A 26,450-nucleotide genomic window follows, 5' to 3' on the forward strand; every position below is an offset into this window, starting at 1 on the left:
TAATAAAATGTATTGTCATCAACAGATTAAACAGGTCCCTGCAGCCAGGAAAAGGCGAAAACGTTTGCAAATTTTTCCCCCGGAAAAGAATAAAAACGCAAATGCCCTATGTATTTAGTCTATGACTTCATAAACCCAACAGATAACAAGAATTCAAGCTACTTTTGGAAGCAGCTCGCCGTCCAACTTCAACTTTCAGCCAGGTTCTTTAGGAGCAGCTCGCCGTTCAGCTTCAACTTCTAGTCAGGTTCTTTAGGAGCAGATCGCCGTCCGACGTCAACTTCCAGCCAGGTTCTTTAGGAGCAGATCGCCGTCCGACGTCAACTTCCAGTCAGGTTCTTTAGGAGCAGATTGCCGTCCGACGTCAACTTCCAGCCAGGTTCTTTAGGAGCTGCTCGTTGTCCAGGTTCACTTTCCATCCATGTAGGATAAGGAGCAGCTCACGATCCAGCTTCAATTTCTAATCAGATTCCTTTGGGAGCATTTTGCCGTCCACCTTCAACTTCCAACCAGGTTTATCTAGGAGCAGCTCGCCGTCCAGCTTCAACTTCCAATCAGATTCCTTTGGGAGCATTTTGCCGTCAACCTTCAACTTCCAGCTAGGTTCCTATGGATTCAGTTCGCCGTCCAGCTTCAACATTCAGTTAAATTCTTATATGCAAGCAGCTCACCGTCAAACTTCAGCGCTGTGAGACTTATACATTACCAGCTTCGGTCTCTCAACAACCAGTAGCCTCTTTGTACCTTAACAGATCAATATGGTGAGCAGCAGTTTATTAGTCGGCTCACCACACCAGCAAGTAATTTGAAGATTCATAAATAATAATATTTTCTTGTAGGCTAAAACTGTATTTGGGGACATTGTTTTTAGATAAACCAGAATTGTCAGAAACACACATGCTCAGAACAAGTTGTGCGAGCGTGCAATATTGATTCATGCTTTATTAAGTATATATAACGGATGTAGATCACCCGACACAAATTGGCATTGGAATGAAGAAATGTTATTGATTTTTAAATCAAATGATTTTTATTAACAAAGTTAAGTATACAATAATCTTTGAGCACAATATCGGCACGGTTGATAACCCGCGGTTAAGTTGATAACCCGAACTGCCTATTTATATGACAAACTATTTCGGTAGAAATAGGTGTCGATGATACTAGATCTGTATAACTTACATGTAAATGATTTTCATCAATTTTCTAATATATGAAAATTATTTTAATACAGCTGTTTGTGTTGCTGCTTAAGCTGATGACAACGACGGTTGAGCAGCAACACAAACAGCTGTATATAAGTACATGTAATATGTTATCGAGAATTAACGATAAAAATAAGTTGGCTAGACATGATGACCAGTAACAGTTATCTGAATATCTGTAAGAGAAAATTATTTGTCATTTAACTATAATAATAATTCTATCACATGATATGTGTATTTTATTCAGTGAATATTAATCAAATTAGTATATATGTCCCTCCGCAGATGAGGGTGGCGTCTGCGGTCCAACCATGCCCGGAATCGTCCTCGGTATTGACGTATTCGCTGTCCTAAGGGATTGTCATACATATGAGAGAGCACATAAAGTCCATGCCATTGGTAATGGAGAATCCCCCTTTGGCGCCTTGATTGTCGAAGGCGCCTGACTTCATCCACGGAATTAGTTGTATCGCCTACGTCATCAGGCCGACGCGAGGGCTTCTCTCGTAATCTGACGGGCCGTTCATCAATATTTGTGTCATCTTCCTTGTTTTTCCGAATCTGTGCAGATGACTCACACTGCGCCTCTGTCGAATCTTTCGACACCATCGTTTCCAGAGTTGTGACGTAAGCGTCGCCGAGAGATTCGTTTTGAGTGTGACGTAATACCTGTTCTGATGTACGATAGTTACAGGTCTTTGAAGAAGACTGCACACTATCTTGACAACAATCGGTATTAGGGCCTATACATGTTTCGCCATTGCTTTTCACGATTTTATTTGAATCGAGATTTCCAAGATGCACATGATCAACAGGCGATGTTCCATTATGAGTATGCAAAGACAAATATGACTTCTTACAATACCCGGCATCTTTATAACACAGAGGGGGACTCTTTGTTGTGTTACTGCCTCCATCTCCCAAGGAAGAGGAAGAACCTGACTCAAGTGTAACACTTGAGTGACCAGAACACACCACGAGATGATTAGTGAAACTTCCAGATCTCTGTGTAGCACGGATTTCACTGGAAAACATATCAGACACATTGACCATTACATAGCCCTCGTCACCAAGGAGACATCCATCCGAGCTTGACGCGTCATAATTGCGATCTTCCTCTTCAGTTCTGTGAAAATCATTGCTCTCGCTCGACTCTCCTTCTGTGTCGTTATTTTCATTTACAACGTTCTTCTCTTCCTCGTTAACATCATCTTCAAAATCACTCTCTCTCTGATCATTAGTTGATGAATAAGACTGGCAGAAATCTGTACAATCTATATAGCTATTAACGTCCTCAATTTCTCCACTTTCTGATTGTTTCGTATCAGTATCGCCGTATGTCCAAACAGTAGTGTCATTTGGTTGTTTCTTGACGCTACCGCATTTCAGCTGCTTCTCGCTCAAATATGAAAGTGTGTTTGTTTCATTGGATGCACTTGCGGTCTCACAACTGTATTTCAACGAGGAAGATAATTCATGGTATGACACATTACTTAGTGTCGCATGATCTTGTGACTTCGCGAGAACATTCTTCGATTCTCCACAGAAGTTGCCACAGCCACCAGAATCATCTATATCTGATTCTGCAACATCATTGGTTTCCTTTCGTTGAGAGGTGCTCCTCCTTCTTTTCTTGTAACGTACTTTAGATTTTCTTCTCGGTTCTTCGTTGTCATTTGAGCTTAAATCGGCATCATTTTCAGAAGAGGCATACTTCGTATTGAGGCCATATTTCGGTTGTTGAATTCCACGTTCCGACGACAATGTGTCCCGGGAACTGATTGTTACAATCGTGTTGGAGTCATCCACCACACAATTGGCAATGTCCTTTAAATCTGAAATGTTATCTTTACAAACTGCCTTATTCACACAGTAAGACTGCTGTTTTTGGTTTGAATATGGTGTTATGTTTTTCACATTGCTTTGTCCTGCACCTGCTGTGGAATAAAAGGTTGAAGCAGGTTTTTCAACGTGTTGTTGATCATCAGATACTTCGTTGAAAGTGTCGCTTTTTTCTGCTGGCTTTTGAGTTTTCTGTATTTCTGGAAGTTTATTTTTATCGCAACCACGACTTCTATTTCTATAAATAAAAGACGTTTCTTCCAATGTTTTTCTTATGACTGGCGAAGGAACAGAGCGCTGCTGCATTTCGTATGATTTTACATCAGCTTCTTTCCTGGACGTTTGGCGTCTAGTTAGAACATCTTTAACCTCCTCTACTGAATCATCCGTTGGACTAGAAACATCCGACTCCTCTTTACTATTGGAAACATTGAATGCATTTCGGCGTTTGATTTTCTTCTTTTTCTCGACGTGTTTTTCTTTTGTAGAATATTTCTTTTCGTATCTTGCAATTATTTCGTTTTTCCATGGTGATTTATCGAACACTGAAGTAGACTTTTTATCTGAACTTTCTGGTCCAGAAGGTGACACCTCAGGTCGACGATTCTACAATTAATAACAAAAGTTGACGATAATTATTATAACGCTTAAATAATTTTACATGACTGTTCTAAAGTTAATACAAATATCACAATCTATCCGAATCAAAGTCGATATTTTCCCAAAAGTTGTACTAGAAAGAAGTACAGTTTAAACGAAATGAAGTTTAGAAATAGGCTTATACCTGTTTTACCTGGAGATACAATGGTTAATTTCATGATATGCCAAGTGGAGCAGAATAAAACATTCTTTGATCGCCATCGAGGATCATAAAGGATGTATAATTAAAAGACAATCATTTTTAATCGAGAGTAACAGCATTGCCGTAACAATAACTCAAACATGAAAGGACAAACATACTTTAAATGGCCACTCATGGTCAGCGGTTGGTTTCCACTTCCAAGGTTCTTTCTCGTCGATGTCCTGCAGACATTCCGTTGCACAGCGAACAAAGAATCTTCGAGCCACAGGACCATTGCCTCCACCAAAATGTGTCAAAAATGAAGGCATTTGTTCCAAACGTTTAGACATATCACCCTCTGGCATTCTACCGATATATTTTTTGATTGACGCCTGCCATGAACGTATCGTTTTTTCAACCGGACGGCGTCTCGTTGGGTGAAAGTTATATTCGTATGGATCATAAACCCATGTGTCCGGGGAATAGCTACATCTACTTGCGTACCGATGGTGTGTATGCATATAAAGGGCGGATTGGTTAACGTTCATCATGACAAGATCCTGGTTCAAAAAATCTGCATCTGGTACGCCAATTTCTTCTTTCAAGGATGCGTCCTGCATATCAGGCATGCCTCCATTTCGGTTATTCAAGTATTTACATCGACAACCGCTGTGCGCACATTGATGAGCAGATTGGTTGAAGTTAGCCATTTCATCAACCACGCATTCATCGTGGTAGCAATTTGGACAGGGTACGTAGGGCGTCAATTGTTTCCCCAAGTCTTCTGCAGATGTACACGCCATGTCGAAGTCGCATCCTGGTGATGACAATGAACGCACCCGTTCGATAGGTTCTATGCCGTCGACAGTGTCTAGATACCATGGTGACAGTTTGCACTGGTCGATCATATCTTTTTGAATGTGTCTTAGAGATAAAACAGCATTGCTCAAAATAAAATCAACATACTCATCGATGTTTCCATCTTCAACAAATTCGTGAAGTGCTTCAAGCATTTCACCACTGTCTTCTCCTACGCAAAACACTTCGTCTATTTCACTTTTGTGATTCGTATAATCGCATCCAACTTTAAGAGGATTGCATTTCCACATTGGGCACTTGTCGTCCAATTTGATAGAACTACTTTTAGAGCTTGGTATTCGATAGCTGGTTCTGCTTTCAGTCTTACAATCGTTCACAACCATATCGTCATCATGGCACCGTGACAATGTATCCATCCATGAACATCCAGGTATATCTGAATCTCTATTCTCGGATGGCTGCTCAGGGGAACATACAGATTCAATGCTTGAGCTCCTGGGGATATTGATAGAGTTTTCATCGCTGGCACTTGGTATCTGCCCCGGTCGTCTCGCTTCTTCCACAATAGTGGCAATATCTTCATCAGAACTGCCATCGACCTCGGGAGTTTGTGTTTGGGAGAAGGCGGCAAGTTGCAAGATGAATGGAACGTACCAATGAGGATCAAAGTCGACTAGCATTTGCCGGTACATGTACTCTGAGCCTGCCACAAGAGTTGAAACAGTCGCATCCGTGTCATCATTTGATATGTTAGACGGGTCTGGAACTAATGCTGGTTCCTTCCCATGTCTTGACAGTTGAGATGGGCGGGGTCTTCTGGTGCAGCGGCTACGATGGTTTGGTCTCCTTGATCTGAATGGCTCCTTGGAAAAGATAAAATATATCTCAACAAATCTGACTATCGAATGTGCGTTGGTCACTATATCTGACATTGATAATAAGATGAACACTTTTAAGTGATTTGAGTTTCTAACTTATCTGAAACCAACTGCCATCCACTAGTTATGGGATGGATGTTATTTGTGGGATTTTTTCCTCGTTACGTTGCCATGACAACATAATTATTAATTATACTATTTAAAAAAATTAGTATATTGAAATCAGTTGACTAAAAATACCAATAAAAGCCATATGATATTTGCATAATAACGTTGGATTGTGATCTAAACGTATCCTTCGCTCAATTGATCGTGGTAGAAGGTTCACGTCTCTGATATTTTGTATAGTCGTTCACTTGTTTATTTCAATATAATAGACGCATATTTCCACACGTGTATTTATCATGATTACAAATGTGGGGGAAATCGTACCTGGAAGTAATGTTCCCTGCTGACTATGGCGTTATGCACTAAGGCAGCGGTGGCTCCAAGCTCCATCGTGGGAAAAGGCGTGGTAAGTGCTCTATTTACCAACAACTGGTGAGGACCAAACATATCGGGGTCGAGATGGTCAAAGAATGTGTCTCCATGCCGAGTTATCATCTCTTCGAATGCATCTTCAATGACTCTATGAAACAGAGGAAATATGTTGAGGACAAAAGATAAAATGGATAATATTGTTGGCGTAAATAAAACATCTGAAGCAACATTACACGTTTGGTATTGTCTTTGGTTAATGCCATGAGAACCAACAGCTAAAGTCTTATGAGGATAGCATTCCTAGACATGCCACGGGTTGTGATTGTATTACAGTGTATTCTGCGTTGGTGCTGGAAAAGGACACTATTGTGTCTGAATGCAACACTTTTTAGTGCGAACGCAATAGCATTGCGTGCGAAGGCAATACTATTGTATGTATTCTACGGTGGCTGGAAAAAGGCACTTTGTGTGTGAACGCAACACTTTTGCGTGTGAACGCAATAATTATCGCATGCGATTAATCTAACAGAAAACAAACATCAAGCGTATGTGTTGCATTCGAAATTCTACCTTAGCTTGCTCAGGTTGCTCTTCTTGTGCCTCCTTGAGAACAGTTCCAGAATCATAGGGATAGTCGGCTCGATCGCTGCTAGCCAATACGAACATGGTATACCGTCCAGGATCGGCTCATTGATTTTATCGTAGTTGAATTTTGCCTTCATTTCAGCCGTGATTCCCTCACATATGACAGTATCCCATGTATACTTCTGAAACGACCTATGGAATGACTGGCGCGTGTTTCTTAATTCGCCGTCTGTGAAGAGCCATGCTATATTGAGGACGGGGTTTTTGACTGATGAAACCAAGGCGACTAGAAGGCCCTCAGTCTTCAACGCCTTGAAGAACTGTCTGTCTAAGTTCACATTTCGCAAGAAAAGTTCAGAAACTGCAATTTTGAACAGACGCCATCTTTCGATTCTCTTTGCCTTTCTAGACCCTTGTTGTCTTGGAGCACGTCTTACTTCCACGTATAAGCTTAGTAGCGGCTCTTGGACATCTGTACATGTAGAATCTTCAACAAGTGGTTTGACCGACTTGTGACGGTTTCCACAGAAGCAGCCATTTATAAGGGACGGCATCACATTCTTGCTTGACCCACCTGGGGATCTTTCTGATGATATAGTTTCATCGATCCATTAACTGTAGAATATAACATACATTGTTAGAACAGTAAGTACACATGCATGTATTTCATGTAGGAATCAGTAATGTTCAAACGTGAATTTTGTCTTATACATGTAGCTTGTATGTATCTACTGTTAATTTTGTCTATTCATGGCATTCAAAATTTATGCTTTTTTTTAAAACCTAAGCAACAATATATGGCAAGTTCCTTCTAACAAAAAATCCCCCTTAATCGACATTGAAATTAATATGTTGAGGATAAGTTATAGAATACCGATTTATCTCTACACATTATTACTATAGATCTCCTTTCTTAAAGATGCTGCACCGCTGACAAATGGTATTTTTTCACTATCAAAAACAGCATCAGACGATTTAGTATTTTTCTTCAGTTACAAAAGTTACTTACTATACACCATTACCGCCGTTGAAAAGTTTGAGCTTTTAATTTTACTTCAAATTAAAAATATGGAAAATGATTAATTGCATCCCGAAAAAAATCCGTGGCACTATATCCTATATGGAATGAAGTACTGATTGCGCATGACCCAAAGGCAAATAAATTATTTTATAGTATTTTTTGTGTTAATTAGACTTATGTATTCACGATTAAACACTAATTATTGTTCAAATGATGAATATCATTATTTCTTGCGTGAATCTTGACAACTCTGTTGCCCCGAGGCATTGCATAATGTGTTCTGTGTTGGGGCTCAAATAGAACAGGTTCAAACATCAAAGGTTCTGACCAGCTGTAGAACAGGCTGGACACACGAACAGTAAGCGGGTCTAAAATTCAGAACATTGTACGTCTGCATGCACCCGCCCTAACATATTTTCCCGGGCAGTTCAGAACCTTTTGCACCAGTTCGAACTCCGATCTGTCAGTGCAAAATTCGGCTAGATGTAAGATTGAACATGATAATACTCTAACTATGTTAAATCAGGTAAATCAAATACAAGGAACTAAATAACTCGATAGTCGACGGATTTGGCAGAGTTGATATAAATCCATTCATTGTGTACTTACCGCTTACTGCACTTCCCTCCATCGCTCAAAAGTTTATGTGATTACATGGCAACACGACGTCATAATAAATAATGGAATTTACGTCACAATGAAAAAAATATTTCGGACGTCATCAATTGATGCGCAATACAAGTCAAGCGCTTCTTCATCCCAACGTTGACGTTTTATTTCGGCATAAGCAGTGTATATACACTAATAGGACGTATGTTTAGCACCGTGTAATTGTGGGCTATGCCAAAGCACTATATCATTGTGGTGGCCGAGTGGTTAAGATGTCTCGACATATCACCACAATCCCTTTGGGTCGCGAGTTCGAATCTCATAAGAGGCAGTTGCCAGGTACTGACTGCTGGTCGGTAGTCCATCAACAAACCTGGCACGTCCAAACATGACCCTGGCTGTTAATAGGACGTTAAACTAATAAAACCAAAAACCAGAATAATTGTGTATTCAATACAAATTAACTAACTTAATTAATTTACGGTTTCTACATACATCCCAAATGTGAGAATATTATAATAACGATCATATACTATCTAAAATTATAAACGTGTAAGATACGCGTAGTCCGAAGTTTTATATGGGGCCGTGGTTAAGATGACCACAAGCCAGCAGGGTCCGAATCACGTGGGGCAATTGACAGGTACTGACAGCTGGTATGTGTTTTTCTGTGGGTACTTCGGCTTTCCTCCTGCAACATATCAGGAACGTCCTTATAAGACCCTGACTGTTAATAGGACATTAAACTGATAAAACCATGCCGAACATCTATGTAATAGTCATATTGCCCTAATATCTTTTTGTTTTAAACATTTGTATTGCGAACTCTGTAGGTTGAACATGTATATATCCTGATATCTTATAGTCCGAAGATTTGTATTGTAAACAATAAACACTGATCGTTTAGATTACATACAACTGTATCCTATACAAGTCGAACATCTGTTTCAAAGACCGCTTTAATTAATCCAAATTATAAATTATAAATATGACATTCCAAACGTTGTCATTATAAACACTTTAGAGTTCGAGCACACTTATAATATTAACCACTTACTTTTTTTTCAGCACATTTTTCGTTCAAACCCTAAGATGTAATATTTTATCGAAACCTTTATGTTCTAAACTTCATTTGTTGAAACCCTATATGCTCTAAATATCATTTGTTGAAACCCTATGTTCTAAACATCATTTGTTGAAACCCTATGTTCTAAACATCATTTGTTGAAACCCTATGTTCTAAACATCATTTGTTGAAACCTTATGTTCTAAACATCATTTGTTGAAACCATATGTTCTAAACATCATTTGTTGAAACCATATGTTCTAAACATCATTTGTTGAAACCCTATGTTTTCTATATTTTTGCAGAAAATTTACGTTCTAAAATACAATATGTACATATACCTTAATTAAACCCCTATATTTCAAACATCAACTGTTCAAATCCTATAACAAGTGCTGCAGTTTTGTTGAAATAACCCTATGTTCTGGACGTCTTTTTTATTACTATTCTCTTTATTTAATCCAAAATTACTACCTTTGTATCAAATCATTGCATCATAACAGGTCTCTGGATATTTCAGATAAATCAGATTTGACCCCATGCCCCTAAACAAAGATCAATGCTATTTGAGTCATCTCTAGTATTGGTTATTCAGAAGAAGTTTAATCGTTTGAAAACTTTTGAGAAGTCTGACCTTGATTGCCGATAAAGGTCATTTACATTCACACTGTTTTCCAGCCGTTGTAAGTCGTGGACTTGTAAGGCCGTTCTATATTTGGTTTCATCCTAACACAAACTATGTAGCCTTACATTAAAGTACATGTATGTTAAAAGTTCATTATTGCATCTGATCTTCAGTCAGTGGAGATCGCTTAGATAGGCTAATCGTTTTGCATTTTGTAATTAAACTTGTTAAAATACCAGGTCTTTAGGCATCATGGTTAATGAGAAAAATTAGAAAAAACAAAAACATTTTAACTTCTGCAACCTTAGGTGCATGGTAAGGCTTATGTATTTAGTAATTAGTTACCCCCCTTTACAAGAACATGCGCACAGACTTTATATCGGTAGTCTTGAATCTCCTTTGTTATTGAGAAGTTGCACAGGGGGGGATTTCTAAAAGCTAATGATCAACAATGACCTTGAATGAAGGTCACAATTTTTCATAGTATTAAACTTGTAAGCTAACTATCTTGCAGGTTTTTATGTACAATAACAAGACTATATACATCACAGAATTTCAAAATATTTTATTGTTTAAGCACTTAAAACAAAATATTTTTTATTTTGCTTTTTTCAATACTGGGAATAGAGTTTTGGTGAAAAACTTTTTCCGGGAAAACTTTTTCTGGGAATATACATGTTATTTTTGTCAGTTCTATAAAAATATAAAAGTCATCTAGCTGTTAACAGATTATTTCTATCAAGATGAAAACTAGATGTGACAACATGATGATCACAGCAGCCATAGTTTTCTCTTGATGAAGACCAAAGCTACAGCAAAATTTTACAGAACACATTTTCCTATGACATTAAAATTAAAGAGTATAGACAGTTGAACTAATGATACATCAATGTGAAACTTTTTGTTAGTGGTAATTCACAATATCATAATAAATACTGTTTCCCATCCTCGATACTCCAGGGGTTCCGATCACTTACGATCTCTACATCCCTGGACTATCTCATAGTAAAACTGGAGGCAACAGAATAGAAAAGGTAATTTAGTCATTTGATGTACATCAAAAGAGCCATATAACGGTACACTGTGGTTGACTGTGTGGCTTTGATGTAGGCGTCGCTCTCTCTGTAGTCTTCAAAGGAAATCTTTGCTAGCCTGTGATTGGTCAAATGTTTTTCGCTGAGCTGCCTTCAATTTCACTATGAGATAGTCTAGGGGTGTAGAGATCATAAGTGATCAGAACCCCTGGAATATCGAGGATGACTGTTTCCATACATAGAAATTTTTTTTTTAGTCTATGTGAATTTTGAACCCTTGTCATCTTTTGTATTAGACATATTATACATTTTTAATGTGTAATGGAAAAATATAAATCCATTTTACCCTGAAGGTATGATGGCTGTATTGAATTTACTTTATCTATTGATACTTTTTAAACACTTTCTCACCTTCATATTCTCTCACTTTATTGTCCATTATACAAATTGGTTGTATATCTGATTTTACACTAATATATTAGATTTAGAGGCCACAATTGCTTTGGAATATCAATGATAACGATATTAATTACATGTAATATATTAGATTTAGAGGCCACAATTGCTTTGGAATATCAATGATAACGATATTAATTACATGTATAAGAAATGCAAAACGGCCCAGCCATCAGCTGGTGAAAAGCCCTATAGAGTATAAGTAACATAACAATAACAAAAGGTAATGAAAGCCCTAAATAGGAAGTCCGACAATGAACCATATAAAAATACATAAATGCATGTAAATATAATAAAGTACATGTACATAGTACAAAGGAAAGTTACATCATACATACAAATACATGTATTTAATAAACAGAGATTGATACTATGTTAATTTTCAATGTGCAAGGCCTATAAATAATTCATCCTACTAAACATTTTGTATTAAATCATAGGTTTTTTAGGTCAAAGACCCACTACAGACTAAGATATAGAGAAAGGTAAGGAGCTCCTCTGTGATGCAAAATTGGGAACTGGTAATTCATTTCAAAGTCCTGGCCTACAGTATGGCTACAGACTAATCTCTATATATTAGTCCATATTAGGTCTTTGACCTACCAGCATATGATTAAATCACAATCAGATATGATCTAATGATTCATATGGATTTTAAATCCTTACTACACCTAAGAACATTCATTTAATTGATTGGCCACTGATTCATAGTTTTATAGTGTTACCACACTGAATCGTCATTTAAATGGGTCGTGTTGCAAGTGGCGAGTTAAATTTCAACACATATGCCAGTGCACATACCTACATACATGTATATATATGTTTGGTGAACTAAGCTAGCGAGCGTATGTCAGTAACTTGAAGTGTTATAGATTATATGACATGTAGAGTATAAACAATCCATCGTACTTTGATTTGTTGTTGTTGTTTTTTAACTAAACATGCCGTGGCAAGACTGTCACTTCTATATGACATTTTGTTGCACGCTTCCCTTTGTTGACGCGGCCTCGTTTTGGAAAAAAATATGTCATGTTCTATGTAAAGCTTGACTTCGCTCTATTTTTAGAGGAGTATTTTCCTGGTCAAGCTAGGCAACTGACCACCCATTTTGTTCGCTGTATGCATCGAAAATGATCTGAAGATTATATCTATGAACGGGATAAATTTCAATTTCGTAAACTTTATATTTCATTGGGCGAAACCTACATTTAACAGGTTTTGCTTGTAATTTCATCATTTTAAACAAAACTTAAAGGTATGCTATGCATGTTCTACTATTAACCAATATATTCAGAACAATTTGTTTTTATGATTTAAGGATACTAACGTTCTATTACTCACATATTTTGCAGAAATTAAATACACTATGTACAAACATATATTGAAATTTTATAAATAAACACACTCTTATCACAGATTAGCAATCTCCAGATATACCATTCTTTCATTCTTAAAAAATCTCATATTCTATGATCACTATCACATGTAAACATTTGTACATTGCCATTCACATCTAAAAATCTTTTGAAATACAACTTTGGAATGTCAGGATCTTTTCTTCTTTATGTCAATCTCTTAATTCTTTTGTGAGTCTTATTTCTTGTGAGTTACAAAAATTCCTTTTCAGAAGAAAATTATTTTCATAAACTGGATAAACTAGGGTTGACTTGGAATCTTTATCAAATATACCCAGGTAAAGCCAGGGTTCTCACTAAATTTTTAAATAGATGGTTGAAAATTAACAATAGATGGTTGAGGGCCACAAGCCCCCATGGGGGACAATACTTATTTATGACAAAAATAGCCGGTTGTAAACAAGGAAATACACAGCTGTTTTTGCTGGCAACCGGCTGTTAACGAGAACCCTGAAAGCAGTCTACAAACTTCGTCATGACGATGAGGTTAAAAGCTGTGTCTCTTCTTCATCTTTACAGCTAGCATCATCAAGTGAAACAAACAATGTTCGTGCAGCAACTTGTGACATCCTCTTCTCTATAAACATAGAAAATAAAAACTTCAAGTCTTTATGTGGAAAAATACAATGAAATACACGTAATTAGAGAGACAATACTCCTAAGATATCTAATTAAGTTGCCTCAGCTGGACACCCATTCAATGACAAGTAATCAACAGGTATATTATGGTACATCAGGTATTAGGTAAAGTAACAAAATTTTACTTTTTTTTTAGATTTATGTCCTATTAACAGCCAGGGACTGGTAAGGATTTGCCAGGTTTGATGATAGAGGAAAACTGGAGACTTTCGTGAACAAGAGGCCCAAAGGGCCTTAACGGTCATCTGACTACCTTGGCAGTAGTAAAATTAATAATATAAGGTGTTATTTTATTCGTCAGGACCATGTCAGGATCATTTTAAACTTCTTTCAGCAAATTTTATTTCAAACAAGTGGCCCAAGGACCTTAACATATAGGAAATTAATTAGATATAGTGTCATGGTAGCCATCTTCGATTTGGGATCAACCAGAGATGTAAAAATACTTTGTCAGGACCATGTCAGGATCATTTCATGCAGGTTTTAGCCAGAACTTGAGAGGAAGTTCAAAATGTGTTTTCAAGATGGCGGCTGTGGCCAAAATTATACAAGTTCTGTTCCCCTTCCCCCAAGGATATTTGTGGCAAAATTTTGTTACAATCCATGCAGAACTCTAGAACAAGTAACGATTTATAGGATTTACCTCTATTTCCCCTATTGGGCCCTGGCACTCCTGCTCCTGAGGGGTTAGAGCCAAAATTTAAGCAAGTTCTGTTTCCCTTCCCCAAGGGATGTTTGTGACCAAATTTGGTTACAATCCATGCAGAACTCTCAGACAAGTAGCGATTTATAGGATTTACCTCTATTTCCCCTATTGGGCCCTGCCCCTCCTGTTCCCGAGGGGTCAGAGCCAAAAGGAGGTGTTGCATGGCCGCCCACGATCGATTTTTAATTTTTTGGTGCAAATACATCAATCGGCACATAATACGTATCGGACCAGTACTTATTCCATGAATAGATTAATCATGCGACTACAGCGCCACCTTTTGTAAGTTTTACGTCCGATTCCTACTTGTGCGCCTTTAATGCATCATATTAAGACATACAAAACAAAGAGATAAATTATTTTGGTGTAATAACATAGCATTTCGTATTATCTTTTTAACGATATACAATACGTCATTAGATCTGTTGGGGTTTTCTTGCAATTTCCAGTTTTGCTCTTAATTTTTCATGAAAATAGAGGAATTTCATTTCATTAGTTTTTAATAAATTCCTTAGATAACAATGGCAAACCCCGAGTACCCTAAAATTTCAGCAATCAAAAATATCTTCATATATCATTTATTGACTCAAGAAAATATTGTGTCGATGAATCACTGGGTATGCCGACTTTTTTGCACTTTTGTACGGCTACCCCCTTTATTTCTTACCCAATATCAAAGTACTGAGAGTACTGAGAGTTAAAAATGTTAAACGAAATCTGTCCTTCTCTCGGCTCTATCATGTATCAAAAGCCGCTTTAGCGACGTCATACTTGAGTAAAACGTATCCTATGTAAGTTGGTGTACCAAAGTTGGTCAAACTGACTTACCGTATTTTTGCGCGTATAGTGCGCACCCGCGTATAGTGCGCAGGTACGTTTTTGAGTTTTATTTTAGAAAAAAAAAATTTACAAAAAAAATCTCAGTTTTTGTATCTTCGTTCACAACATTTTGCATTGCCTCCAAACACTTTTGAAGAACAAAATCAAACGGTTCCTATTGTTTATCAGTGCTTAAAACAACTTTCTGTTCATTAAAATTAACTGGCGAGAGGAGTTTGACACGATGATTGACACTTTGTTTACACAACGGCAGGCCTAGTTAGCTTGTGAATTGCCGGTGACACTATAATGAGGATATCAACAACGATGTTTTTACAATCAAATAATTAACCATACCTTGTGTAATTCCAAGTGGTATCAATTAAGTCTATTGTGTATCTGTTCGGCATTTAGATTTAATCATTGTCCAAGATATTAGCTGGAAAGCCGGCCGAGTAGGCTAATCAACCACAGGTGGCCGCCATATTTGATTACTGACTGCACGCTTCCGTATTCTCAATTATTTCAATTAGTATTAAAATCAGGATGATATCCTACAGAACCATTTCAAAAGATAGTAATAAGAGTAAATTTTACAGTCATGCCATCATTTATAGTGCCGATTGGTCAGTGTTAATGTAAGAAGGTTTTAGTTTCGTATTTAATTTGCTGGCTCTGCATGTGGGATTACACTCACTTCCGTAAACATTTGCAAGTTCAAAAGTTTTCACATGCTGGAGAAACATATTTATAAGGTAATCTGTCTAATGTGACGAATTAATTACACACTTATACATCGTTTCAAGCTCCAGGCTATATTCATTTAGCCATTTAGATTTGGAGATATCTTACTGAAGATTCACGATCGTAACATGAATCCGGTCATGAACACACGTGCTCTCAAAACGGACTTTCAAGGAATTAAAGATAAAAATTTCAAGATATGTTTTCCTTTTATATTGAATATATGCATTGACTTAAAGATCCAAGTATTTAATCATAATTATTTCACGACAACGTGTACAAAATGTTACTGCACAGCTCGGACCTGCCGGTCGGTGATCATGACCCAGGACCTGGCCATGCCTTGTACCTGCGTATAGTGCGCACCCCCAACTTTTCACTTGATAAATTATGAAAAAAAGTGCGCACTATACGCGCAAAAATACGGTATATATTGACATTTGACCTACATCTAAATAAAAACTTCTTTTGCCTATATCACAAAATGTTAATTTTAGGGTCATATATTGAACTAGACAATATGTTAAATAGGGTCCTATAGTATTTCCTACACCAATCGTCAGAAGTATTTCTGTCTTCATGGGTATATTTACTTATTAATAAGCAAATGTTCCGTTTAGCGAAACGTATTATGGAATATCGTTGTAACTTATATGTTGAACTTAGATATTTCTCAAAAGAATATACTGTTGTTTTTATGTCATAAAAATGTCATGCATAATTTGGATTTCATTCTTCAGCCAAACAGCCCATCTCGGACTATTATTCACACAATAAAACATAGTCAAACTATACAGTAATGAAAAAAGAATACAGTGGACTGAAATTGCTTAACTTTTTGGGGCACAAAATAAGATATTTCACTCTAGGAACTCTTCAATTGACGTTCTTGGTGTCTGATATATTTAAAAACTGTTACTATGAAAGTAGGTAAAGTAAACAAATCATGCGGAATATTACAGACCCACTATCTGAGTTCTTTAGGCCTTTCACATATTAAAAAGCTGTTTGAAGATTTTCATATATTTGACTTGTCTGACGCCCTTTATTCCAGCATACTGCAAGGCGTCTTAGTTATTGTCAAGAAGTCGTTTATGTTTGCCAATTTGAACCCTGTGACCTTCAATTAACGTCAATGTAATTCATTTGACAAACAACTTAGTAGCCCTTTATTTAAGAATATGTTAGGTCTAACATCATGTATTGATGCCTTCCAATTATTGAGAAGTCGTTTGAATGAAAAGTTTATGAACGACGGCGCACGAAGTACGATCACTCAAGGTCACCCTGACCTATCGGGCAAGATGATTTAGGAACATTTGCCCTTCATCCCAACATGCTACATGTACAATACCAGGTGTCTAGTCCTCTTAGTTATCCACAAGAAGTCGTTTAAAGATTTTAGTCTATTTGACTCATGTGACCATGAAGGTAGGTCAAGGTCATTCATTTAAACAAACTTGGTAGTCGTTTAAGCTATCATTCTACAGTCCCAATATCAGATTCCAATGCCTCTTAGTTATTCACAATAAGTCGTTTAAAGTTTTTAGCCTATTTGACCCTTGTAACCTTAAATGAACTTGGTAGTCGTTCATGCCAGCATACTTAATGCCTTATATCAGGTATCTAGGCATCTTAGTTATTCACAAGAAATCGTTAAAATATTTAGCCTTTTTAAATTCTTTGACCTTGAATGAAGGTCAAGGTAATTCATTTCCACAAATTTGGTGGTCCATCATTTCAGCATTCTACATGCCTAATATCAGTTTCTTGGGCCTTTCGGATATTGAGAAGAAGTTGTTTGAATGAAAAGTTTATACGTACGACGAAATGCGAACAGCGCACGACCATGGACAAAGCATGGTGACTGTAGGTCATCCTGACCCTTCTGGTTAGATGACCTTATGACATTAAAATGAAATAACGATGAAAATGCGGTCCTGCAGGTAGGGAGTTAGAATTGTACCTACTGCCCTTATCGCATGATAAGAAAAGGCGACTAAATTTAGGATCGTATCATAGCATCTCTTCTTCCTAACTTTATTTATACTTCTTAACGTCTTCCTTGACACTGTCTCACATTTGGCCTTCCGTTGAGAGCTCGCCCCTGTGAGGTAGGCTCTGGGTTCTGTCACCTGGCGGAGACACACCCTGCTTAGCTCTCAGCATTAAGGGAGTAGGACGACTTGTTCGTCTGTTGTCAGTATGATGTGACTGGGGGATGTGTTGCTTGGTGTCTTCGGCGGCATGTTTCAGTGATATAGCACTATGAAAAGGGCAAGAGTTCCACTATAGAAGAAGACACAACATGAATATACCGAAGTCTCCCATATCGCACACTACGCACTTCATACACTCATGATCAGGACACTGCATACATAAGATGCCTTCCTTACATGATCCTGGCTATCAATAGGGCTTTGATTTAATCAAACAAACAATGAAAACAATTTTATAGAGTCAAGAATGCAGGAATTGGTCTACTGCAAAAGTAAACTGGTTGATTTTCATATATTCTATGGTGTTGCCCCATCAAAGGACAGAACCAAGATATTTCATCAAAGTTTTTCCCCCATAATTAATTTAGTAACAATAGTATTTTTTTTTTGAAAATAGTGAATCTGATATAAACATTTACCGACCAATTCTAATATACTCATTGATATAGGTATTTCGGTCTCCTTTTGTTCTAAGAAGTTAGACGAAAATATCTAGCAAAATGAAGCTGCTAGAAATCATGCACTTTCATGAAGGTTGTTGGATGAGAAACAAACTTATAACTTGTAATCAGTACCTGGTAAACATTTTAGTGGTATTATTTCGCAATACCTATATGTTACTAAAGGTAAAATGAGACATAGCGCCTCGTCTGATGTCTGATTGACGCCAGCAAAATAGTTACCAAATTCAGTCGCCTTTTACGATCATGCAATGGGTATAGCAGGTGCAATTCTAACGCCCTACCTGAGATGATGGCAACATTGATGGTTCCCTTTAAATAACAATGGGCAAAGGACACATACTGTCCTATTTATTACCTTAATGCTTATACAGTTTCTGGAATGCAACATGGCATTGTGTATATGTTAAATCATAACTGTCAGTTTTATGTGTCCCACTGTTTCAAAACGGATAAGTAGAATTTCTGAAAAATATTATTTAAACATGAGTTTATGATGATTATTTCAAGGTTTGGTCGAAATACGCACCTCATCATCACATTCTACTCCAACAGTAAAGTCGGTAATATTAGACAGTGTACTCTCAGTACTTTGATATTATGAAAAAAAACAGGGGGTAGACGAAATTAACCTAAAAAAAACGTGGCATATCCAATGATTCATCAACTTGAGCTGTTTATGGTAAATCGATGATAACCTGAATATAATTTTAAACATCAAAATTTTAGGGTACTCGAGTAGTGCCTTACTTATTCTGGTGCTCGAACGAAAAATTGAAAACTTCAAAAAGTCGTATTTTCTGTCAAATTTGATATTTACGTTCGATTTGTGATCGAATGATATTGGATACAGCCAAGTGTGATATGTCGTTAAAAAGGCAATTTTATGTGGTATTTTAAATCACAAGAAAAACATGATTTAAGTGTTTTTACTATGACTTATGCTAGGTAAAAGGCCCAATGGACATTAAATTTACCAGTGTTAATGTAGGGGGCGCTGTAGTCCTAATGATGGTCCAATCGGGTTTTAAGTATTATAGACATATGTGTATTAATGCAATTAACTAATTTAAATTCAAAAATCAAAAAAATATCGTGGGCGGATTTTCACCCTGTATGCAACACCTCCTTTATACAAGTTCTGTTCCCCTTCCCCCAAGGATGTTTGTGGCCAAATTTGGTAACAATCCATGTAGAACTCTAGAACAAGTAGCGATTTATAGGATTTACCTCTATTTCCCCTATTGGGCCCCGCCCCTCCTGCCCCTGGGGGGTCAGAGCCAAAATTTATACATGTTCTGTTCCCCTTCCCCAAGGGATGTTTGTGGCCAAATTTGGTTACAATCCATGCAGAACTCTAGGACAAGCAGCGATTTATAGGATTTACCTCTATTTCCCCTATTGGACCCCGCCCCTCCTGCCCCCGGGGGGTCAGAGCCAAAATTTATACAAGTTCTTTTCACCTTCCCCCAAGGATGTTTGTGGCCAAATTTGGTTACAAACCATGCGGAACTCTATGACTAGTAGCGATTTAAATTAAATGTTGACGGACGGACGGACACCGCGCCATGACATTCGGGCCAGGTGAGCTAAAAACCATGATCCAGTGGCCAGTACCTGGCAACTGCCCCATATGGGATTCAAACTCATGACCTAGAGACAGCCAGGAGTTAAATATTTTATTTGTTACTATAAGTAAACTGGTATAGACAGATTATACCTATCATTTCATGCTTCCGATTCCTCTCTTGACATTGCATCTCGCATATCAAACAATTTAGATCAAAAGCATTCAAAATCTACAGTGGAAAACTACCTAAGCTATCGTAACCTGAGACAAGAATAAATTGTAAGAGATACATACGAAGCATCAATTTTCGCTTGGTCCTGGCTACAAAATATCTGGCTCCACCGTAGAAGAGAACTGGCATGGTCAGAAGGATGATCGCTAGGATGACCACTATAGCATCATCGGCAGAGTGTCTGGAACAGTGTAACTGTTTCCCCCACATTAACCTGGTGTAATTCATCTGAAATAACATGTTCAAATGTATTCACCTAATACAAGCCCTTATCCCTATATACACTCTCGTCCAACTATTCATGGCTTATATAACCTTGAATTTGACTGAAAATATCAATACTGTTTAGATTCTTTATTTTATTTCTGTTGCAGATTGATTCAATGTGGCTTCATTTGTACAATAATTTTGTGAAAAGTTCAAGTTTTGGTTCCATTTACTGCTCCTTTGATTTCCCAACGTGCCTTTGGCACTTATCATGTTGAAAAAGTTCAAAGGAAACACCAACAGTGTGTAGTTCAAAGGAACACTATTTCATCTCATGGGAGATAACTCCTCTCTTACCATATCCACCAGATCCATACACACTAAGTCGTCTTTAGCGGCTCTGACTTTCTTAAAAAAGGTATTAAGTTGTGTGTAGTTGCTTCGACATACATCACACACACTATCATTGTGACCCTGAAACACAAAAAGAGGAACATCAATTTAATCAATTTTCAAAAAACTGAAGATGAAATTAATTCCTTTTGTAAAGCAAGTTGAGCTGTTTCCAAATATCTATGGTACAAAACCCACAATGCAAACTTTCTCCGAAAATCCTTAGTTCAACAATACCAGATAAATCTGTCTTGAGAATAAATATTTAATTCTGAAGAGAGCAACTAAATTACTTTGTTGCACATGATGCATTTCATTGAAATTCAAACAGTAACAAGTATTATGCATACAGTAATTATTTCTCCTGCCTATCCCACTTTGCATATTATATGTACGTGAAAAAGACAAAGAGAATAAATATTTCTCCATATAAATGATTCACTTTTAAAACAAATTCACAAAATCTACCAAACTCAGACTATAACTAGAGCCAGCTGAAATATTTTCCTCAAGCATTGTCTGTTGTGTTTTGATGGATGCAAAAAATTGTTGCGACCAACGTTTAGTAGAAATGGAATTTATTATCATTTATTCTCATTTCTCAAAATGCACTTAAATTCTGATATTTTAGCTCCCAAAATACCATATGCATTTTTTGTACGCGTATTTCAAAACAGGACTATTTTTTCAAATCTCTGTCCATGCATTCTAAATGATGCAAAGAGCAACTTTACCAATGTTCAAATCAATCCGATATAATTAATAAATGCAAAAAGTAGAGTTGACTTATGCTAGTTTTGATACCACTGCTGGAAAAGTCATCCTTGATAATCCTCAAACGCCAGACAGAACAGTTAGTTATGAATGTACAAACTAATGACAGAGTGAAACTAAGGGAAGTAACTCTGATATAGAAGACTCTACATGGTGATCGATGGTTACCTTTGGCAATGAATAATGGCGAAAACATGATGACACTGTTTTATATTTGTCTATGAACTCTGTTGTATCCTTGCTGTATTGAAAAACCACTGTACCGTTGATATCAATGGACACGCTACTGAAACATCCTGTAAATTATAAAATACGTTATGTTAACATCTGTACACATATGTATATAAGCAAAATGACACAGTAAAATAAATCTTCATCCAAAGTGTGTTATCCAAGATTCTTGAAATTTCAGAGAGCCCTTTAAATTTACAGAGGTGAGAATAATTGCAAGGAACTACACAACAACTTAAGTAGATTGTAATAATTCTAGTATCATGACTAAATATGTAGTTGTGAAAAGAAGGTTTAACTTATGATAATTCAATATTGCTTGTTACGAGCATTTTCATTGGCTTAAAAAATTACTTTATCAGCCCATAAAGGAAAAAATGGCGTCGCCGTTTGTAACGTTGCTTCTGATTGGCTGAGATGACGGTGTAATGCTTTCATAGACAAAAGAGTCCCGAAATGAATTTTGAATATTGAAGAGATTATCTTTAGTAAATTGAATTATAAGGATTAATTTGAATAGATTTTTTATGTTATGGAGATATAACACAAAAATAATAGTGTACTCTCATCATAAACCGCTTCGCGGTTTATTTAGAGTACACTCAGATTTTTGTGTTATATCTCCATAACATAAAAAATCTATTCCAGTTAATCCTTGAATAAATGTTTATCATAAATTGTTTATAGATACATTATCATGATGTATAGATACATTTAATCATAATGTTTAGATACATGATCATAATGTACATGTTGGTTTGCTATATCTGACGTTACAATTGGTACTATTTGGTTTACATTTTGTACAAGTAGCTACAGATCATTATACTTGTACCTTTACAGTTAGCTTCGCTCCAGATCTGATGTATGTTGTTGTAAATCTCATTTAAGACCTGAATACGGTCAGCATTTAACAATAAGCCTTTACATCCATCATTATCTTCATCATCCTGTAATAAGATTTCAAATATTTTTAACAAAATTAAGGTCTCAACAATCGGAGGGTACTGATCGAGCCATTATTAAACAGCCAATTAATATTACAATTAAATGTGGGTATATATATATAATGCAATGATGATAAGCAGTACCAACAAAACAAATGTTATGTACAGTTTCAGAAGTAAAATGGTAGACCATCATCCAAAAGAACATGAAAGTACAGTATCTGTTTTTTTTATACAAATTGTAATTGATAAATTTATTCAGAAACATATATACACAGAATCATCGAAAAAATAAGAGATGCAACACCTGAGTCAGGTACTAAATGGTATATTCTAGGTTCATCTGGTGCTGCTGGTTGCCGACATGTTTCGGCTTATATTAATCTATTATGGCCCTTTCAAGAGGGAACTGTTCTCCTATAGTGTTGTCTGGAGAGGTATAGTCCCCAAGTCGAACGAGGGGACTATACCTCGCCAGACAACACTATAGGAGAACTGTTCCCGAGGGAAAGGGCCATAATAGATTTAGTATGTCACATGACATTCATTATGACGTCATATATTTGGTCGCGTGTTCATTCCCGGGGGACTATACTTTGGTATAGTTTATCCAATCGCATTCCTAGTAATTATCATGTGATGTACTAAATGCATAGAACGTATATACGTACCAAGCCTACTATACCTTTTGGCCGGTTACCAATTGGTCCCTATGTGTCGTAGTGGAGCACTACCTCCAAAATTCACTCGGGCACAGTTTTCTATACTTTTTTGTAGGTTTCCAACTATTTTGTGTGTATACATGCATTTACATATTATTTTTGTCCAAAACAAACATAACTACCATTCTTAATATCTACTGTACCGCTCACACGACGTCAAATTCACAATTTGTGGACTTGTCATATAAATTCCCTTCAGAAAGACCTTCATATGTATTATGTAAAAATGTAATGCTTCGATGAGAATTTTATATTTTATGTGGTTCAGTTTTATTGCCTAGTAGGTAAGCAATATATCAAACAAGTACGATAAAATTAGTGTTGGACCGATTCTCGATTTTAATCGATGATCGATCGATTATGATTTTTCCAAAGACTATCGATTATGAAAGGTAATAATCGATTATTAAAATGGGAGATAACTCATGCTTATCTTATACTGTTCTGAACCTTTATTATGTTATATATCAGTGCAAAATCACATATCAAAATATTTTAAACATCATAGATACTCAAGAATTTGAATTAAAAAAAATACTTCTTCATGACTGTTGGTTCAGTGGATATCTTTCTAAAATTCTTCAGAAAAACTAAAAGGTGAAATATATAAATATAGTAGAGCTTTCTATAAATAGTATCCGATTATAAAATCGATAATTAGTAAATTGTCCTAAACCGATGATCGATTACCATTTTACAACCGATTCCCAACACTAGATAAAATGCAAACAAACGTTTTATAATGGTTTGCATATAAATGCTCCATTAGCGGTAATAGGCACCAATTGTAGCTCTAAAGACGACACCATTTTCTGTCTAAAAGTCTGTTTGAGCTACAATATTGCAGCTTATATATACAGAGAGTTGACAGTCAGAGTGATCTCTGGTTTATAGGCATTTCCCCTTGGATTACTATTTTAAGTGTAATATTTTAAACATTAAAATTATATAATGGTTTGATATGACCAATATTCCAGATTAATAATATTTAATATGATTTTACCTGCTTTTTCGAGAATGAGACATTCAGAACCGGAAGTGTATTTTGTTTTATTTGCATATAAGGTAAAATTTTATTTTTTAACTTTTGTAATAACATATCAAAGTTATTCTCCTATGTTTAATTATTCAAGAGTATCATATCTAAAATCCCCGAAGCATATACATTGTACTGCCAGTTGTAAAAATGGCAGAGTTGCCAATATCTCTAATATATATGTTTCTGATTTCATGATATTCTATTCAACACCATCAACACATACAAAATATTAATTTATATGGTATGACGCATAACATTAATCTCTAGATAAAATCAAATAGCATTTTATATTTCTAGGGGCACATTTGTGTAACCACAGGCGTCTACATCTGGTTTTGGAAAAATAAAATATCCTACCCCTACTTAATGAACATATAGTAGGGGTAGGTTGTTATATTTTATCAAACCAGAAGCAGACGCCTGTGGTGTAACAGTATTTGGGATGTAATGGATTTTTGGGTGTTTACAATGAGAGGGGTGTAATGAGTAAATTTGGGCTAAAGTGATTGGAGAGGGGGGCTCTGTTAATTTGTTACAATGTATACTATTATTATGTATATACATACGAAACGATACAGTAATGTGCCTAACATGTCCAATATCTTCACAGAGATGTCCTTTGACTTGAAAATTACCTCCAAAATATCTGCATATGATTGCATTGTATGTTTGTAGTAGGCTACACACTCCTCACAAAAACGAAATGGTCTCGCCTTTTCAATTGTACATTTGATAAACTTCGAGGCATGTACTCCGAATTCTTCTAGGTAAGCGAAACAACTATCATAAACAGGATATGGGGCCGAGCTATTCGATATCGTCATCAGTGCGCCGGTGTGTTGTATCTCCAAGAAATCTATGGAAAGATCCCACGGAAATTTGATGGAGTGCTCGTGTACATGTTCAGCAGCAACAACAACAACAGAGCATGCAATAAAGACACGAATATATGCGATCTTCCTTTGGCCTATATGCATTGTGTATGATTGTTCTCTCTTCCTCTGTCATGTCATGTGATCCCACTTCGATGGCGGAGTATAGGCCTATGTCATCCAGCTAAAAAAATATCGACTATATTTTCCTGGATACACTGTTGCAGTAATAGATTTTTACGGAAGCGGGATACAAGGAACTCTTCTGGGTAGGAGGTAGAAAATGTTGATTTGGTCATGTGACCGCGAAACATTTAGGGCACATTTTTCCGTCATGGCGGTGACACTTATAGACAGAGAATACCAATGTCCGGGTAAAGGTCATAGTCGGTAATACTTGCTCGATATTGGAACTAAGATAAACTGTTATGTTTTGTGTTTCTTATTTTTGTTGTTTTTGGGAAATGCACCAAGGTAAGTTATGTACGGAAGCGTATTTAGGACATCAGACAAAAAAAAAAAAAATAGCAATCTGCCCCCGGCAAATAAGCTTAAATAATCTGCTCGGGCAAAATAATAATCTGCCCGGGCAATATAATAATCTGCTCGGGCAATATAATGTTATGAAATATTTGTGAGTGAGACGTTAGATACCGCTGATTTCCAACTGCTAACAGTTAGACGACAGCTCCATTTGATGCCGTAATTTACATGTCATTTCCTTGTGAAGTGTCTAAATTCAATTTTCGTGCATATTTAGATTAAATTTAATACAAGATGTTCTGATAATTAATGTTAAATGTTCTATCATGATACGTAATTTTCCACCCGTGTTCAATCATAACATATGCCGCCATTTTGTTTCAAATGTGCCCTAAATTAAGTCACGTGGTGATGAAAGTCACATGACTAAACTGACTGAATGATGTATCCCGGAATCGGCGAATTCTTATTCGTTAAGGATGTAATCCTCTGAGAAGTCAAAATTAACATGTATAAAACTTTTTTTCCATATAGATTTTTGGAAAGAGGAGTTCATACCCTGAAAGAAATTGAAAG

At 36.5% G+C, this 26,450-nt stretch overlaps 2 protein-coding genes across 2 annotated transcripts; both read right to left on the minus strand.

Annotated features, from left to right (window-relative positions):
• Positions 1 to 1,429: 1,429 nt before the first annotated feature.
• Positions 1,430 to 8,317, minus strand: LOC138326856 (uncharacterized). Its single transcript, XM_069272848.1, has 5 exons — positions 8,221 to 8,317; positions 6,576 to 7,205; positions 5,958 to 6,153; positions 4,008 to 5,510; positions 1,430 to 3,653 (listed from the first exon to the last, which is right to left on the minus strand). Exons 2-5 carry the CDS (start codon positions 7,142 to 7,144, stop codon positions 1,449 to 1,451), a joined length of 4,473 nt encoding a protein of 1,490 aa, XP_069128949.1. The 5' UTR covers positions 7,145 to 7,205; positions 8,221 to 8,317; the 3' UTR covers positions 1,430 to 1,448.
• Positions 8,318 to 10,461: 2,144 nt separating this feature from the next.
• LOC138326921 (osteopetrosis-associated transmembrane protein 1-like) lies at positions 10,462 to 25,605 on the minus strand. The gene is made up of 6 exons (XM_069272898.1): positions 25,155 to 25,605; positions 22,647 to 22,761; positions 21,749 to 21,876; positions 20,771 to 20,887; positions 20,269 to 20,434; positions 10,462 to 13,393 (listed from the first exon to the last, which is right to left on the minus strand). Exons 1-6 carry the CDS (start codon positions 25,494 to 25,496, stop codon positions 13,290 to 13,292), a joined length of 972 nt encoding a protein of 323 aa, XP_069128999.1. The 5' UTR covers positions 25,497 to 25,605; the 3' UTR covers positions 10,462 to 13,289.
• Positions 25,606 to 26,450: the final 845 nt, after the last annotated feature.

Source organism: Argopecten irradians, chromosome 1 (assembly GCF_041381155.1).
Source record: "Argopecten irradians isolate NY chromosome 1, Ai_NY, whole genome shotgun sequence".
Lineage (NCBI taxonomy): Eukaryota > Metazoa > Mollusca > Bivalvia > Pectinida > Pectinidae > Argopecten > Argopecten irradians.

Coding starts and splice junctions, on each gene's coding strand:
- LOC138326856 (XM_069272848.1), bottom strand. CDS start 7,144: ATGCCGTCCCTTATAAATGGCTGCTTCTGTGGAAACCGTCACAAGTCG. Junction 6,154..6,575: donor AGCAACCTGAGCAAGCTAAG/GTAGAATTTCGA, acceptor TCTGTTTCATAG/AGTCATTGAAGATGCATTCG. Junction 5,511..5,957: donor GCAGGGAACATTACTTCCAG/GTACGATTTCCC, acceptor ATCTTTTCCAAG/GAGCCATTCAGATCAAGGAG.
- LOC138326921 (XM_069272898.1), bottom strand. CDS start 25,496: ATGCATATAGGCCAAAGGAAGATCGCATATATTCGTGTCTTTATTGCA. Junction 22,762..25,154: donor CATATGCAGATATTTTGGAG/GTAATTTTCAAG, acceptor ATCTTATTACAG/GATGATGAAGATAATGATGG. Junction 21,877..22,646: donor GAGCGAAGCTAACTGTAAAG/GTACAAGTATAA, acceptor TATAATTTACAG/GATGTTTCAGTAGCGTGTCC.